The sequence below is a fragment of the Moschus berezovskii genome, chromosome 8 (assembly GCF_049115385.1).
Source record: "Moschus berezovskii isolate FMDL1 chromosome 8, NW_MosBer_1.0, whole genome shotgun sequence".
In the NCBI taxonomy this organism is placed as follows: Eukaryota; Metazoa; Chordata; class Mammalia; order Artiodactyla; family Moschidae; genus Moschus; species Moschus berezovskii.
The window spans coordinates 110,846,773-110,863,715 of NC_142467.1; the positions used below are offsets into that span (position 1 = coordinate 110,846,773).

General features: G+C 51.5%; 1 protein-coding gene across 4 annotated transcripts in view; it reads right to left on the reverse strand.

Moving 5' to 3' along the window:
• TBC1D9B (TBC1 domain family member 9B) overlaps positions 1-16,112 on the reverse strand; it is a 41,145-nt gene extending 25,033 nt beyond the window's left edge. The window contains exons 1-5 of one of the 4 annotated variants that reach the window (XM_088839277.1): positions 15,933-16,112; positions 12,034-12,144; positions 7,022-7,140; positions 1,428-1,656; positions 215-473 (exon numbers count right to left, since the gene is read on the reverse strand). In XM_088839277.1, the coding sequence (XP_088695403.1) occupies positions 215-473; positions 1,428-1,656; positions 7,022-7,140; positions 12,034-12,144; positions 15,933-16,050 (836 nt within the window). In that variant the 5' untranslated portion in view covers positions 16,051-16,112. The remainder of the gene's footprint in view (positions 1-214; positions 474-1,427; positions 1,657-7,021; positions 7,141-12,033; positions 12,145-15,932) is intronic. The other 3 variants (XM_055429284.2, XM_055429285.2, XM_055429286.2) reach the window with 3 other exon arrangements.
• Positions 16,113-16,943: the final 831 nt, after the last annotated feature.

Below are 16,943 nucleotides of genomic sequence, written 5' to 3' on the forward strand. Positions count from 1 at the left end.
CTCTGTCTAGCGGGGCCTGGCTTCCTGTCTCAGATGCGGGGACCGAGAGCGCCGCCCGCCCGGCGCTGGAGAAGCCTGTGCGCTCCCTCCGCGTCAGCGGCAGGCTTGACGACGACGCCTCCGTGATCCTCCTGCAACCACCCTCCACCCGGCCCTCCCACTCGGGGGGCCTGTGCCGGGTCGGGGGGCGGTCCCCGCCGGCCGGCCGACGCACCGCTTCAGCGCCGAGATGTTCCTGTGTGGCCGCGGCGGCCTGGGCGGTGGCCTCTCCTCCAGGAAGCCCTCGCTGTCCAGCAGCTGCCGCACAGCCAGGTTGGCCAGCTGCTCCATGAGCTTGAAGGTCTCCCCGATGTTGAGGAACATGGAGAAGAAGAGCTCCTGGTCCCGCGTGTCCACGCGGATGCTCTCAGGGAAGAGCAGTGTGGCGTTCTTCTCCAGCCGGGTGACGTCCACCCACTGTACCACCAGGCTCACTGGACGCAGGGGGACAGAGGCGGCATGAGGGCAAACCCGCTGCAGGGCCGGGCGGCCGGCTCCTGACTCCCCCCCGTGCCCAGCAGCAGGCAGCATTTGCTGCCTGCCCCCAGGCCCGAGCCCGGCTGTGTGGAGCTGACCCAGCTCCTGGTCCCAAGAAACTCCTGGGTTTGTCCACAGAATTGCTGAATGACGACATGAATGAACAAGCAGAGGTGAGCAAGCTGAGCCCCGGGACCTGAAAAGCCCCAGCTTGGGGGGAGTGTCCTGCTCTGGGGGCAAGTCACAACACAATGTGGCTGGCACAGAGAGGACACTGGCCCTGCCTTGTGAGCAGATGTGAAGGCGGGAGAGGCAGGTGAGGTTGGGACAATCATGTCCATGGCTGGGCTCTGGGCCCGGGAAAGGGAACAGAGAGCAGCTGAAGCCTTGGGGCTGCTTTCCGGGGATGACATGGCAGCAGAGGGCGCTGGCTAGGCATCTGCCCTTTGTCCTGAGGCCAGGGCTTCCTGGGTGGAGGGCCCCGCAGCAGGTGGATGCAGAGGTACACATCCAAGGCCCCATGGAACCTGGAGCTGCTCAGGGATAACGGAGGCGCTGGTATGTTCTACGTGAAAGAGGGGAGGCCCTGTGCAGAAAGTCACCATGTGAAGAGCTGTACTGGTTGACGCAGACATGACAGAAGCACCCAAGGGTCAGGTGATGTTTGGCTCAAGTCTGGGTGTTCTGCTCATGGGTCACTGTCTTCTGGGGAGACTCTGGTGGTTGTATGGGGACGGAATATCTGGCAGCCAAGGAGGCCGAGCCCTCAGGAAGTCTGCAAGTCTGGGGAGGAGGTGCACTTTCTAGAGGTGAGGCGGAGGGTGAATGCAGAGGAGGATGCCAGCACCAGCTGGAGGCTGGGGCAGGGAGGGTGGAGGGTGATGCAGGGAGCCCCTGCTGCTTGCACTCACCCTCCTTGCCCAGCAGAAAGGAATAGAAGCAGAGGTGGTTGACGGTCAGGTAGAGCCAGCCCTGCCGGGGCACACGACCCTTCCAGTAGCTGCAGGAGTAGTAGTTGACCAGCTTCTCCCCCTCGGGCATCCCGAACTGCTTCCTCATTTTCAGCTCAGCCTCCTTGAACTTCCCAGGGTCCTCGTCTCCCTGGGGCTGCACATTCTTGTTCTCTTCTGCAATGATGCCCTGGAGGAGGACACGGGGAATCAGCCAGCGGCACTCGGGGCTCCTGGACACTGACCCAGGGCCACGAGCAGGGAGACCTGACAGCTGCTCTGGCCACACAGAGCAGGTGACTTCCCCTAACTCCCCGAGCTCTTTTTCTCTACTGGCTCAGAGCAAAGACTCTTAAATTTACATTTTAGTTATTTTAATGTAAATACCTGAAAAATATAATATATAAACATGGCAAAAAAAATTGCAAATAGTAGAAAAGAGTTCAGTGAGAAGGGAGTCTCCATCTCCTCTGCTGTTGTAGCCACTTTGCTGATTTTCTCCCAAACAGGCTGGCACTGATGCACCTTTAAGCAAATACACACAGCCTGCGCCTTCCCTTCCTTCTTTGCCCAGATGGGACCTTGCTGTGGCCCTGTGCTATGAAGGGCACGCCTCACGCCAGTGTCCCGGAGGATGTTCTGTATCTGACCCTCAATCCTCCCCACACCAGGTGGCTACTGCCTCTGGCCCTTGCTCCAGGCCTTGGGGCCAGCTGCAGGGCCCACCTAGCTCAGGGTGTGTCACCGCTGTCACATCTTTAGTGGGCTTATGGCGCCCAGAGATATCCCCCTGGGCCACAGCGCCAAACCTCCTGGCGGTACAACAGGTTCTTAGTACATCTGGCTCAAAATGTACACATAGATCTCCCAGGGATAAGACTACTCGATAAGCTAAAGGAATTCAAGGCAAGTGGTGTGGCTGACTGCCACTTCCACTGAGCCTCCTGGCAGCCTCATGTCCCTGCCTCCACGAGTAGGAAAAACAGCCAGGAGCTGGGGTGAGGACCCAAGAGCAGCACCTCCATTTCAGGACAGACAGCGCCACTGTAACTGCAACCCCAACATCTCTCTCAGGCTGCCTCTCCCTCCCCAGAGCACTGCTGCGGAGGCGAGCTCTACATCTGAGCACCCTCCTCACGACCAAGGCCCACCTCTGTCTGCTGCTGCCCTCCAGGGTGCCTACTGGGGGGCTGGAGAAGGGGCCCCACCGGTGGGATGGTGAGTGCCAGACAGCCTGTGGACCGTCACTGGCACCTTGGCCTTCAGGCCCCCTTCCTGGGTCTCAGCGGGTGGCCCCCACTCCCTCAGCTGCACCTGGGAGATCCCCAAGCAGGGAGCAAAGGGGCTGACATGCTGCTTTGCATTTTTCTCTGCATTCCCACTGGCCTCTGCTCGAGTAATGGTCCCCACCGATGGGAATGAAGCACCTGGCTCACAGGACTAGGGTTTTGTTTGCTAGCTGACAGAAACGCACTGTAACAATCACTGGGTAGATTTTAAATGACTAATTTCTTTAACAGTTTTAGGCATATTCAAGTTTTCTATTTCTTTTTCTCAGTCTCGTTCTATTATGTGGCAGATCAGATAACAGCCCCCCAAAGATGTTCCCCTGGAGAAGAGTGGGAACCCACTTGTGTTCTTGCCTGGAGAGTCTCCATGGACAGAGGAGCCTGGTGGGCTGCCGTCCATGGGGCTGCAGAATCGGACACGACTGAAAGACTAACACACTGAAGATCTTACATCCCAATTCCCAGAGGAGTTGAGAGAGAGGTACTAATGAACTAAACAAGTCAGTCAAGACGTCAGTGCTGCCGGCATTAGAAAGAAAGATCCAATCAGTCCATTCTAGAGGAGATCAGTCCTGGGTGTTCATTGGAAGGACTGATGCTGAAGCTGAAACTGCAATACTTCGGCCACCTCATGCGACGAGTTGACTCACTGGAAAACTCTTGATGCTGGGAAAGGTTGGGGGCGGGAGGAGATGGGAACGACAGAGAATGAGATGGCTGGATGGCATCACCGACTCGATGGACATGAGTTTGAGTAAACTCTGGGAGTTGGTGATGGACAGGGAGGCCTGGCGTGCTGTGATTCATGGGGTCGCAAAGAGTCGGACACAACTGAGCGACTGAACTGAAGGACCAAGAACTATGAAATACATGGCTCCTGCTGTTGTTGCTATTTAGTCACTCAGTTGTGTCTGACTCTTTGCAACCCCTTGGACTGCAGCTCACCAGGCTCCTCTGTCCATGGGATTTCCCAGGCAAGAATACTGGGAGTGGGTTGCCATTTCCATCTCTAGGGATCTTCCTGACCCAGGAGTTGAACCTCTGTCTCCTGTATCGGCAGGTGGATTCTTTACTGCTGAGTCAGTAAAGGGAAGCCCTACAAGGATCTTAAGAGCTGGAAAAGGCAAGGAAGTGGATTCTCCCCTCGGAGCTTCCAAGAATCAGTCTTGCCAATTCTTTGATTTTAGCCTATGAGATTTCATTTCAGACTTCTTACATGCAGAACTGTAAGGTAAGAAACTTGTGCTTACTTTAATTAGTGTTTTAGATGTTTGGCTGTCCTGGGTCTTCTTGCTGTCAGGCCTTTCTCCAGTGAGCGGGAGCTGCTCTCTGGCCGTGGTGCTCGAGCCTCTTACTGAAGCGGCTCCTTTTGCTGCAGAGCACAGGCTCTAGAGCACACGGGCGTCAGTAGTTGTGGCTTCCCAGCTCGAGAGCACAGGCTCAATAGTTGCGGCACACAATTCCACATCAGGGGTCGAACCCGTGTACCCTGCATTAGCAGGTGGATTCTTTACCACTGAGCCACCAGGAAAGCCCTAAGAACTTCTGCTGTTTTAAATCACTAAGTTTATGGTAACTTGTTACAATAGCAACTGGAAACTAAAACATTATTTAATAGTGTCCATCTTGTCTTAATTCTTATAATTTACGGGTGTAAAGCTGTTTATGGCATTTTCTTTAAAACTCTGTTTTAAAATATTTCATTCCCAACATGGCTTGAAGTTTTTCTCTTTCGTCCTGTATCACTTTTGCCACAGATCTGTTTATATTTTAGATCTGTTTTTTGATCTGTTGTTCTTTTGTATCATTTATTTTCCAAGAAATTAACTTCTTCCCTTTGTTACAGGCATACCCTGGAGATATTGCTGGTGTGGTTCTGAACCATAGCAATAAAGCACATATGAGCAAGTCATACAATTTTTGTGGTTTCACAGTGCATATAGAAGCTATGTCTACACTATACTGTAGTCTATTAAATGTGTAATAGTACTATGGCTAAAAAAACAAGGTACCTATCTTAATTAAAAAGTACTTTACTGCTAAAAAATGCCAACTATAATCTGGTGAATAATAGAGTCTTCGGTGAATAGTAAATCTTTCTGTGATAACTGTACTTCCGTCTAATTTCCTGGTTTCTCTGGAATTCTAATTTTCTGAATTGGACACTTGGTTCACTAATTCCCACCTTTCTTTTTACTCACATCATTATAAAACAGAAAACTTAAGACTTTACATTTCCTGCTGTGCTGCTTTCACTACATCTCACAAGTTCTGATATACAGTAGTATTTCTATAACTGTCCAGTTCTTTTTTTTTTTTTGGCGGCACTGTGCATCTTGCAGGATCTTAGTTCTCCAACCAGAGGTTAAACCAGGGTCCCAGCAGTAAAGGTGCTGAGTCCTAACCACTGGCTTGCCAGGGAATTCCCTCAACATTTTCTCTTTTTTAAAAAATAATTTTTAATTAATTATTTTTGGCTGCCCTGGGTTTTCGTTGCTGTGTGGGCTTTTCCCTAGTTGCAGTGAGTGGGGGCAACTCCTCAGTCGTGCTGTGAGGACCACTCATTGCAGGGGCTCCTCCTGTTGGGGAGCACAGGCTCTAGGGTGGCCAGGTTTTAGTAGCTGCAGCTCGGAGGCTCCGCGGGTGCACTTTCCGGGTCTGGAGCACAGACTCATAGCTGTGGTGCATGGACTCAGTTGCTCCATGGCATGTAGAATCCTCCTGGCCCAGGGATCAAACCCGTGTCTTTTGCACTGGACCCCGTACCACTGAGTCACCAGGGAAGCCCCCTCACCTCAACATTTTCTAATTTCCATTTTTAATGTGACTCATCGAGAACTTTGGTCTATTTTGTTGATTAGTTTGTTTGGGCTTGGCATAAGGGAAACATTCCCTAATGTTGCTGCTGTTATTATTGCCCCGCTGGTTCAGTAGGAGAGTGAAGACTTGCCTCTGCTCTTTTTGCCTAGTTTCCTGGTGTTAGAAAGGCAACACAGGTCCTATCCTAACTAACCCTAAGGTACACAGAGAACTGCTGAGGAACTCCCAGTGCTATCTGCCCAGGTCTAGGAAGTTCTGGCATTATGAAGTCACAAGGGCTTGCCCAAAGCAAGTTTGTATCATAAACTCTGACCTAGTAAGGGCCCTCTGAGGAATCTAACCCAAGGCAATAAACCACCAGAAAGAAAAAAAGGCAGATACACACACATACATTCTCAGATAAATGCTCATTATGCTGCTGCTGCTGCTGCCGAATCACTTCAGTCGTGTCCGACTCTGTGTGACCCCATAGACGGAAGCCCACCAGGCTCCCCCGTCCCTGGGATTCTCCAGGCAAGAACACTGGAGTGGGTTGCCATTTCCTTCTCCAATGTGTGAAAGTGAAAGTGAAAAGTGAAAGTGAAGTCGCTCAGTCGTGTCCGACCCTTAGCGATCCCACGGACTGCAGCCTACCAGGCTCCTCCATCCATGGGATTTTCTAGGCAAGAGTACTGGAGTGGCTTGCCATTGCCTTCTCGGGCTCATTATGCTAATTATTCCCTAAAGGGGAAACAATCTAAACATCACTGTGATGTTTTTACACATTCATAATTATTTTGCTACCTGTAAAATATTCCACTAAGAATATCACATATGACTGACTAAGTGCCCTGAATATAAGGTGCTCAGCACAGTATTCATATAGAAAATAATAAGTACTATGTTAGCAAGTATGATCACTCTCAATTAGCAAAGGGAAGAACAGCCCTCTTAACGTGGGGCTGGGAGGCACTGCTCCCTGATAGGGGACATCCTGATACATATGTCATGATGCACATGTGAGTACACTCTAGGGTAAATTCCAAGGAATGGAATTGCTGGGTCAAAATTTCTGTGCATTTTGAAGTAATGTTAGCTTTATGATAGAAATATACTTCATATTATCCTGTCATTTCCAACTTCTTCCTCTGTTGGCCAAGGAACCAGACACAGAGTTGTATATCTGCGTATTCGCTCTAACACTCTCTAAGGGAATGGGAACTCCCAGCTATGCTTAGTCAGACTCTGGTGGCTGGCCAGAAGATGAGGCCTGCATACTTTCAATACCATACTTTCAGTTCAGCTGCCCCTTTCAATACCAAGAGAACAGGGTCAGACACTTCATTCCATCTCTGCTTACTGGAGGAGAGAACTGTATCATGGTGTCTGAGGGTACAGAGGATGGCACAGGTGAATGCTGCTAGCCCAAAGAAGGGAGCCAGAACCAGTATGGAAAGTGAGCCTCACGTGTATCTTGCCCTTGACGAAGGTGGTGATATCTTCCTCATTGTCAAAGATGGACAGCGTCTGGAGTAAGTTATTTTCCAGCCATTCCCAGTGTTCTGTGATCTCTTTTCGGGAAGAACCTAGGGGGTGGTTTGGTGGAATAAAGAAAAGGAAAGTCACAAAATCACCAAGCCTTAAACATAAACTCAGAGAGAGTTTAAAATGGGTGACCTAATTTGCTATACAAAAAAGATAACTATCTTTCACCTGTCCACTCTTTCCATATATATACATGTATGTGTGTGTGTGTATATATAAACAAAAGTCATAAATGGTCCTGATAAAAACACAAAATAAAAAAATTCAGATAGAATTACAGAGTCACGAAAAAAGTAAAGCCTTCATTTCCCTCTAACACCCAGAGCAAGAGTGACTGCTCGTTTCTTGTGTCCTCCCAGAAATAGTTTGTACATGTGCAGATTTGCTTACTTACTTTTCTTCGAGACAAAAGGACTGTGGTCTTCCACGTGTAAGTGATTAGCCAGACTTGGTATAAGTGACTGCAGTTCTCTTGAGAATTTAGGCCTCCACAGATTGCAGCAGGAGCTTCCTGCAGGACTCCAGGTCCCTGGCTGGCTGGTCTCCTGCTGGGCCACAGGCCCCCTCCCTCTTTCTGAGCCAGATGCCCCATCCAGGCCTGACTGCTCTTCCTCCTCCCCCGAATTCACATCCCAGCTGGATCCTGTCTCTTCCAGGAACCCTTGGTCTCACCCGTTTGATTCTTTCAGCTGCTAGCTGGCCCCCAGGGTCTGCCTCACCTAGGAGGGAGGGCCGTGTCCTCCTTAGGAAGAGGGCCCCTTGAGGGCACCACAGGCTGCGTGGAGATGGAAAAACTCAGGGGCAGCCCAGTGCCATTCCCAAAGGCTTGAGGCAGCTGCTTTCTCCGCCTCCATCGGGGAACTGGGAAAAGGGGCCTCAGGAGAAATAAAAAGATAAGGCAAGTCTCTTCCCCATCCCTCTGGCACCCCAGTTTTGGGGGTTTTTCCTGTCTGGCATGGGGTTTGCACTTAGGAACTCTTTTCTAAATGAATTCACACAAGAATAAGGAAAGGAGTGAAGGCTCTGCTTCCTTTTCAGTGTCCTGGGACAGTCTACCGACTGCAGGCACCCAGAAGGCCCCGCTGTCTCTGTGGCTGCAGGAAGGCCCACACACTCGGATGGAGGGGGCTGTAGCACAGACGCGAGTTCCACATGACTGTGGACGACAAACCTGATCCCTGGTCACCCCATCCTTTCCTGCCTGGCCACAACTCTTCTACCAGCTGAAGACCCCGTCCTGGCTCTGTTCCGGCCAGGCTGAGTTGGTCCCTGTCATCTCCTCTGGCCCAGGTACCTGCTCGAGCTCTGTCTTCCAGAGTCACAGTCCAGCCTGTCTTGGTTAGGGTTGATTTCTTTTGTTTCTTTACATTTACCCAAGCAGTTCACCACCCTGACAAGCAAGTGCATGGAAAGACCCTTTCCCACGGGTCTGTGGGAGAATGTCCATGTGAAGACGATTAAACCCAGAACCATACACTAACAGTGATAATCATGACGATGAGCATAACAATGGATGATTATAACAAGAGATAACCATACTTAGAAGTTCCTAAATCATCCATGAATTACTATTTTTTTCATTTCTCTTTGCATATCTATTATGGCCTCCTTTCCCTAGCGCATAGAGGCCAAGGCCGAGTTGTTAGGCGAAGGGAGTTCTTCCTTGCTTGCTTTTTTGCTAAGAACCCGTATTTGAAAGTGAAAGTTGAATCTGCATGTGATGCAACTCACATACATGTTGCTGGCAACCTAAAACAAAGGAATCTTGTTCACTACACCTGTGTGGGTCTGTCTGCACTTTAATTATAAATATTTACATATATTCACGTAAAAGAATTATTAGTTAAAAAAAACTAAAAGCAACTTGATCTTCAGTTCAGTTCAGTCACTCAGTCGTGTCTTACTGAGACCCCATGGACGGCAGCACACCAGGATTCCCTCTCCATTGCCAACTCCTGCCTGAATTTGCTCAAACTCATGTCCGTTGAGTCGGTGATGCCATCCAACCATCTCAACCTCTGTTGTCCCCTTCTCCTCCTGCCTTCAATCTTTCCCACCATCAGGGTCTTTTCCAACGAGTCAGTTCTTAGCAACAGGTGGCCAAAGTATTTCCAATGAATATTCAGGACTGATTTCCTTTAGGAAATCATTTAGTACCAAGTAAATACTGAAACTACTCTATCTCTACACTGGGTACTGGTAATAAAAAATATAATAGCTAATTAAATTTTAAGTGCAATTTCTGTTTTTCCAGAACTTTTTATAAATTATCTTATTTGATTCTTAGAGCACCTCGGAAACAGGTACACTTATTTTCATTTTATAGGATGAAGCTGAGGCAAAGTTAGGTCGAGCATGTTGCCCAGAGTCACCTCGCTGGCAAGTGACCAAACCATAATGTTAATCCAGGATGCCTGCACCCTCATGGAGTTCCTGGTGGGACAGCAGCAAGCCTTCAGTGCAAAAGTGTTGCTGGGGACGTGGCAAGTCCAAGGGAGGGAGAAGCGGTACATGGTACGTGGTTCTGGGGAGTCTGGGAAAGTTTCTATAGAATGTGACATCTAGGCAGGTACTCAACAGAGCAGGGGGAGGTAATGTGGATGCAGGGGGATGCTGTAGCACATCAGCCAGGACAGCTGCGGTGAAGGACTTCAGGCCCTGCAAGTTATCTTGTCTGGCTGAAGGCCAGGTGTGAGCTGGGGGAGGAAGATAGAAATGGAGGCAGGCAGATCCTGAAAGTCCTTTGGTGGTGGTTTAGTTGCTAAGGTCTGTCTGACTCTTGCAACCCCATGGATTGTAGCCTGCCAGGCTCCTCTGCCCATGGGATTGTACAGGCAAGAATACTGGACTGGGTTGCCATTTCCTTCTCCAGGAGATCTTTTTCAGCCAGGAATCGAACCCGGGTCTCCTGCATTGTAGGCAGATTCTACCAACTGAGCTACGAGGGAAGCCCCTTGTAGCTCTCCCACCAGACCAGCAACTCCTTGAGGGCATGAGCAGCCTGGATTAACATTATGGTGTGGTCACCTTCCAGTGAGGTGACTCTGGGCTACATGCTCAACCCAAGCTGAGGATGTGCCTCAGCTTCATCCTATAAAATGAAAATAACTACCTGTCTCTGAGGTGCTCTAAGAATCAAAAAGATAACTCATACAAAGTTCTGGAAAAACAGAAATAGTACTTAAAATTTAAAGGGGAAAGGTCCTTCAATGGAAAGCTAAGGAGTCAAGATTCAGTGGCAGGTGTCAGTAGGGGTCTGGTTTTGGAGATCTGAAGAGCCGTGTGGGCAAAAACAGAGCGGCACAGGCAGACGAGCACAGGGGCAGGAGCTCCCCAGTGCAGCGCGCCCCTCCCCTGGGGGCTTCCCACAAGGCCCCCAGAGCAACCGCACGCCTCTCCTCCGCAGAGAGGCTGCTCGCACTGCCACTGCCCCCTCTCCATACACTGTCTGAGCAGGAGGACCCTGAGACACAGATGAACGCCTCGAGGACCCATTTCAGCACCAAGCAGCTCTTCCTGGCTCAGGCACACATCAACTGCCCCGGGCGCCCCCCCCACAGGAAGCCGCTGGCTCCTGCAAGCGCCCCAGTCAGGGTGCCCTGGTACCTAATCCCAGCCCCCATAGCTGCAGTCCAGCTGTGAACACTCTCATCACCCCTCCTCAGGTCTCCAAGGGAAAGCATCATCTTGGGGCACAGTGGCACTGTGGCTGCTAGCACAGAGAGGCATTCAGCACGGTGGACACAAGTGCTCTGGGTCTGACTGAGAGGTCTGTGGGACTTTGGGCAAGTTTAATAACCCTTCTGGGCACAGTTTCCTCATCTTGAAAACAGGGAAAACCAAGGTTCTCTCTTCTGGAGTTGTTGGGAGGGTCACATAGCTGGAAGGCAGGAAGCGCTGTCTGAGAGCCAGCTATGACTGCTGTTCTATCCCAGGGACTTCAGCCAGGCTGGTCCCACTGAAAGGGGACTTCCTCCTGGATTCTCAGGAGAGTAAGTGGCTGTTTCCTCTTAGGACAACTATAGCTGATTCTCGTTATTCACAGTGGGCTGTGTTCTACAAACTTTCCTAGAACACTGAATTTGCCGATACTGCTCCCAGGGGAGCTATAGGGCTAAGTTCCTATGAGCTTCTGGTTGTGACATTTTCATCAACTGATCCATACACTACTTTGTCTTGTGTCTTTCTGCTTAAAGCCATCTTATTTAATACATACTTTTAATGCCCTAGCACTGAGCTCATAGCCAGGAGCACTGCAACTTGCGCCTGAAGGAAGCTTCTATCTCATATCTTCTCCGTAAGGCACACTGCAGCTTCGTGCCCTTAAAAGCACCACACGCCATGCAAGCACTTCAGCATTATACTTGGGGCCATTTTAAACAGCACAGTCATCAACAGGTAACATAAAGACAGGAAAAGCACGGCGCTTAGATTTCTGAAAGGAGACGTGTTCCTGGTTTGAGAGCTGAAACAAGAAGGCAGAAAGGCGGCTTGCTCCACCTCAGCGGGGAACCTGTGTGTCTGCTGGTTCTTCACTGCTCTCCACACACAGTTCCACAGAGGTCCAAAATCACCGCAAGTATTGATTTTTGGGTTTACAGATAACTTTTAGTGAGCAGGTGAATTAAAAAATTATATAGTATGTGAAAAATGATCAACAGTATCATCTTGTGAAAAGGTTAGCAGAACATGGACACTGCCCAAGGCCAAACCCTTGGAAAGGCACAGGGCTTCGTGACACTTACCTCCACCTGCCCTGCATCCGTGCACAGCCATGTTGCCTTGCACGGTGGATGCTGGCCTGGCCTGTGCTGTCTGAATAAAGGGCAGCACCAGATTCTCAGTAGGCCACGTCCCACGCAGGAATGCAGGCTGAGTCCCTCCCTCTCTGGGTCAGGCCCTACCCAGCACCCCTGGTGATTCAAGGCACCTACCGCACGCCACTGTCCAGTAGACCTGTGAGTCCTGGGTCTGGTGGAGGATGCGGTAAGGGGCCACCCGGGCGCTGGAGTCCAGCACCACATCCAGGGTGCCCACAAGAAGACCTGGCAACGGGGCAGAGAGGGGGAGGGTGAGGGAGGGCTGTGCTGGGAGCTGAGCCCGGCTGGAGGCAGCCACGAGGGTGCACTGCCCCACGGCCCCGGCCCAGAGCGTGAGACAGTCCCTTAAAGTGCTTCCTGTTCCTCAAAGGCCTTCAGCCAGGCTCTGATCCCATCAAAAAATCCCTTCCCGCTTATTTCTGCTCATCCTCCTGACTCAGAAACACCTGAAGGCAGGGCTGATTCAAGTTTTATGGGGCTCACAGCTCACATGATCCAGGAGGCCCTCTTCAAGAAAAACACAAAATCAGATTTGAAACCCAGCATTTGTTCAGAATGAGGAAGTACAACGAAACAAAGCAACGAGGACTTCCCTGGTGGTCCAGTGGCTAAGACTTTACGCTCCCAGTGCAGGGGTCCGGGCTCGAGGACGGTCAGGAAACCAGATTCCACATGTCGAAACTAACGATCCCACAGGTCACAACGAAGACGCAGCACAACCAGCCAAACGGTAAACGAAACAATACCACAAACAGCACAAACCCAGAAAAAATGTGATTTATTAACTGCCAGACACATTTCTTATGGCATGTCTCTCTGACACTTCTGGCTGTATACTCTGATGTCTTTTTCATAAGACAATGATTTTTAACACCAGTTTCCACATCAACAACAGGAAGATAATGTAGCCTCAAAAGTCATGGCGGAAAATAACAGGCAACTTTTTAGTACTGTCTAAATTGTCCCATTTTTCTTTCCATCTCTGAAGCATTTTAGGACATTTCAAGTTTTCCTTCTCATCACAACGTCATCAACATTTTTCAACATCACTGCTGCTGCTAAGTCACTTCAGTCGTGTCCGACTCTGTGTGACCCCATAGACGGAAGCCCACCAGGCTCCCCCTTCCCTGGGATTCTCCAGGCAAGAACACTGGAGTGGGTTGCCATTTCCTTCTCCAATGTGTGAAAGTGAAAAGTGAAAGTGAAGTCGCTCAGTCGTGTCCGACCCTTAGCGACCCCACAGACTGCAGCCTACCAGGCTCCTCCATCCATGGGATTTTCTATTTCTCCAATAAATCAGAGGAAATGTTTACATTTTGCAACTATTTGATTTATTCCTCTTCATTAACTGAATGATTCAGCTAAATAAAAGCCTGTCCATTGTTCATATTTGTGGTTTGCTTATTATCTATTTTTTATTTTTGGCTGTGCTGGGTCTTCATTGCTCTGTGTGGGCTACTCTCTAGCTGCTTCTCAGTGTGGCGGTTTCTCCCATTGCAGAGCATGGGCTCTAGAGTATGGACTCAGTTGCTTCGTGGAATCTTCCTGGAGCAGGGAGGGATAGAACATGTGTCCCCTGCATTTACAGGCTGATTCTTTTTTGCTGCTCATAAGGAATACTGGACCTACAGTTTTCCTTTTTTAAAAACTAGTTTTATTTCTTTTCGGCTGTGCTGGGTCTCTGTTGCTGGGGCTTTTCTCTAGCTGTGGTGAGTGGGGGCTGCTCTCCAGTGGTGGAGCAACAACTTCTTGCTGCAGTGGCTTCTCCTGTTACAGAGTACAGGCTCTAGGGTGCATGGGTTTCAGCAGTTATGACATACAGACTCAGTAGCTGCAACTTGCAGGCTCTAGAGCACAGGCTCAACAGCTGCTCTGTAGGATGTGGGATCTTCCCAGGTCAGGGATTAAACCTGTGTCTCCTGCATTGGCAGGCAGATTCTTTACCACTGAGTCACAGGGGAAACCCCAGCAGGTGAATTCTTAACCTCTGAACTACCAAGGAAGTCCCTATTTTTTCCTTTTAATAAAATGCTGCTTTTGGTATGATCTAAAAATACTTTGTTACCATTTTCCTACTGATACCAGAATAATTACTACTGATTTTATTGCTTGACTTTAACACTTGTTTCATATTCCATTTCAATCTGCTTTTTCACCCTCCAGTCTAACAAAATAATCAGTTACAAAAGAAGGTAATTTTCACATATATCCAAATCAGGAGTCTGTAATATTTCTTTGTTTTACTGAACTGTTCTAAAATGCCTCTGTAAATTGCAGTTAAAGTGGCATATTCAAGCCTTTTCAGTGTTTGGAATAAACTTTTAACTGTTCATGTTGAGGTTTCTCTTCTGGTCTCAGAAATTTTAATTCCTATATCGTTGGCATATCCGTATTGCAAGACTTGAAAGCTTTTTAATGGCAGACCATGTCATCACACTCATTAATGAAGGATCTAGGTTGGCATCTGTTTTTAAAAGACAGAAGGAATAAAACCACACTGCAAACTGTTCCTCCTGCAAGGAGTGTGTGTTCAGGAAACCATAATGTCCATCATGGCACAGAGAAGGCCACAGCAAAGGCCATGCCAGAACTGACTAAACCTAGCTAAGGCAGAGAGTTCAAGGCACGGTTCCCAGGGGGGAACTGGAGAGCCGGCTTTGGGGGACACGGAGAGATGAGTGTTGGAGAAAGGGCCTTCTCTGCACAGGAAGGCAGAGCACAGAGGGACCCTGCCACCCACTGAGATGACCTGTGGGAATGCAGAGCACAGAACAAGCACTGAAGCTGAAATATGGGTGTGCTGATAAACCTGAAGGTACTGGCACCCAAGCATTTAATTTCTGCATAGGCTTCGGGGTGGGGACCAGTCAGTCTCTCCAGAGGGGCTGCTGTCTAACCTCCACTGAACAGTCTAGTCCAGGACGCAGGTCCCACTGGCTCTTGCGATTCTAGAGGCCTTTGGGAGGGAGCTCAAGGCACTGAAGACAACAATTTTCCTGGTAACTGTACAAACTTCCTCATCAGGAGAGGCTGAAGGAACAGTTCTCCCATGGAAAGCCTCTGTCTGCATTAGCTGCTAATGTTTAAAATTAGGACATTTCACAGAAAATGCTCTCGATAATTAGAAGACCTGTCAACACTAGGCCCGAGGTCCTAAATGGCGACAATGGGCCGCCAGAGGAGCACGGGCACTGGTCTGGCCTAAGACTGATCCAGGTCTGCTTTGGCAGTGCCTGGACTGTGGACAACACCTGTAGAAGGAGTGCCCAGGAGACGTTCCCGGGAACCCCAATGCCACACACCCCAGGAGATGCAGTCCTGTGTAGTGCCGAGACGGGCAAAGAGGCACCGTGCCTAGGTCATCAGAACACATGTATCGGTGATCCGGCTAAGCCTCGTCCTGCAGCTCCAATGCACCAAGAAGCGGGAAAGACGGATGAGGAGAAGCTGGAGGGATAGGAGCTGAGGCAGGCAGCAGCTGGGAGAACTCTGCTCTCACTAAAAAGGCAATTCTTCGGTGAGCGGGGAATGAAGGCGGCAGAAGGAAAGGAATGCTTGTGTCCCTCGGCCACTCCTGGGAGCCCTGGGGGAAGCAGAGGCCCAGGAGATCCCGCGAACTCTCAGCCGTGGGATCGTTCTGGGAAGCTGCACAAGCCTCCGCGGAGCCCCGGGAAGGTCCCGGGCACCGAATCCGGCAGGGGCCGCCGCCAGTCTCCTCCTGGCCTCCCGGCTTGGCCGCAGGCTCCCCGGCCGGCCCCTGCCGCGAGCGCGGATGTCTTCCTCGGGGCCCCAGCCCCTCCTCACCTGGCGCCTCCCCGGCCGGCGCCCACGCCCTCCCGCCGCGTTCCGCTCCCGGCCCAGCCGCGGCCCGCTCCCGGCCTCCCGCCCGGCTCCCGGCCTCGCGCGGCCTCCCGCCCGGCTCCCCGCCCCGCCCCGCTCCCGGCCCCGCCGCGGCCCGCTCCCGGCCTCCCGCCCGGCGCCCCTTCCTCGCCCGGCCGCCGCGCGCCGCTCACCCGTGAGGCCGCCGCCCTTGCCGTGGCCGCGGCGCCGCTGCAGCACGAAGAAGGGGTTGGCGCGCTCGGTCACCCACAGCGCGTTGGCCACCAGCACCTCCTCCGGGCCCAGCCACATCGCGGCGCCGCGCTCACCCGGCCGACGCGGGCCGGGCGGAAGCGCCGCCGCCGTCGCCTCGCGGGGCCGAGCGCGCGGGGCGGGGCGCGGGCCGGCGGCGCCCCCTGGCGGCCGCCGGGACAGCGGGGCCGCGGCGCTCGCGGCGCGTTCCGCTCTCCCCGCCCCCCTCCCGGCCCCGGCCTCCGGGCGCAGGCCCGAGGAGCCCGGCCTTGTCCGCTCGCTTCTTGGCTTTCTAGCCACAGGCCTCCGCGCGGCCGGCTCATCGAGGAGCGGTTCAGTCCCCGGGCCAACGGCCTGCGGCCGGAATGGTTGAGTTCACAGGTAGCAGGCCGCCTGGCGTTTTGTAAAAACCTGTCCAGGGTTTGCAGGGAAAATGTAAAAGAATAGCCTTTGGAAATACATTTTTAGCTGACTGTTCAGAGCAAACCAGTGTCTGTTAACATTTGGAAAGGGTGGCTGGAAAAGTCATTTTGACGCTTGCGCCTAAGACGAAGGGAACCTCAAAGTCCAGCACGGGTTGTTAGGAGGCCCCGAAACCGGCGGGGTCCTCAGAAGCCAGTGCAGTCCCCTCACTTGATGGATGGGGTCACTGAGGCTGGCTGGGCTTGGGGTCAGGGGCAGCACCTGGCCTGGGGCCCCGGAGACTTGTGCATGAGCTTGGGTAAGCAGCAGAGGGAGGCTGGGCACGTGGATCCCTGCTCTCCCAGTGCTTGCCTGTAGAGGTGGACCGCCTCACAGTCCAGAAGACCCTTTTGAGTGAAAGAGGGAACTGTTAATGTTGCCTGGAACAATAGACATGAATCAAGATTTGTTGTTTGGTCGCTAAGTCATGTCCGACTCTTCCGACCCCACAGACAGTAGCCCTCCAGGCTCCTCTGTCCATGAGATTTTTC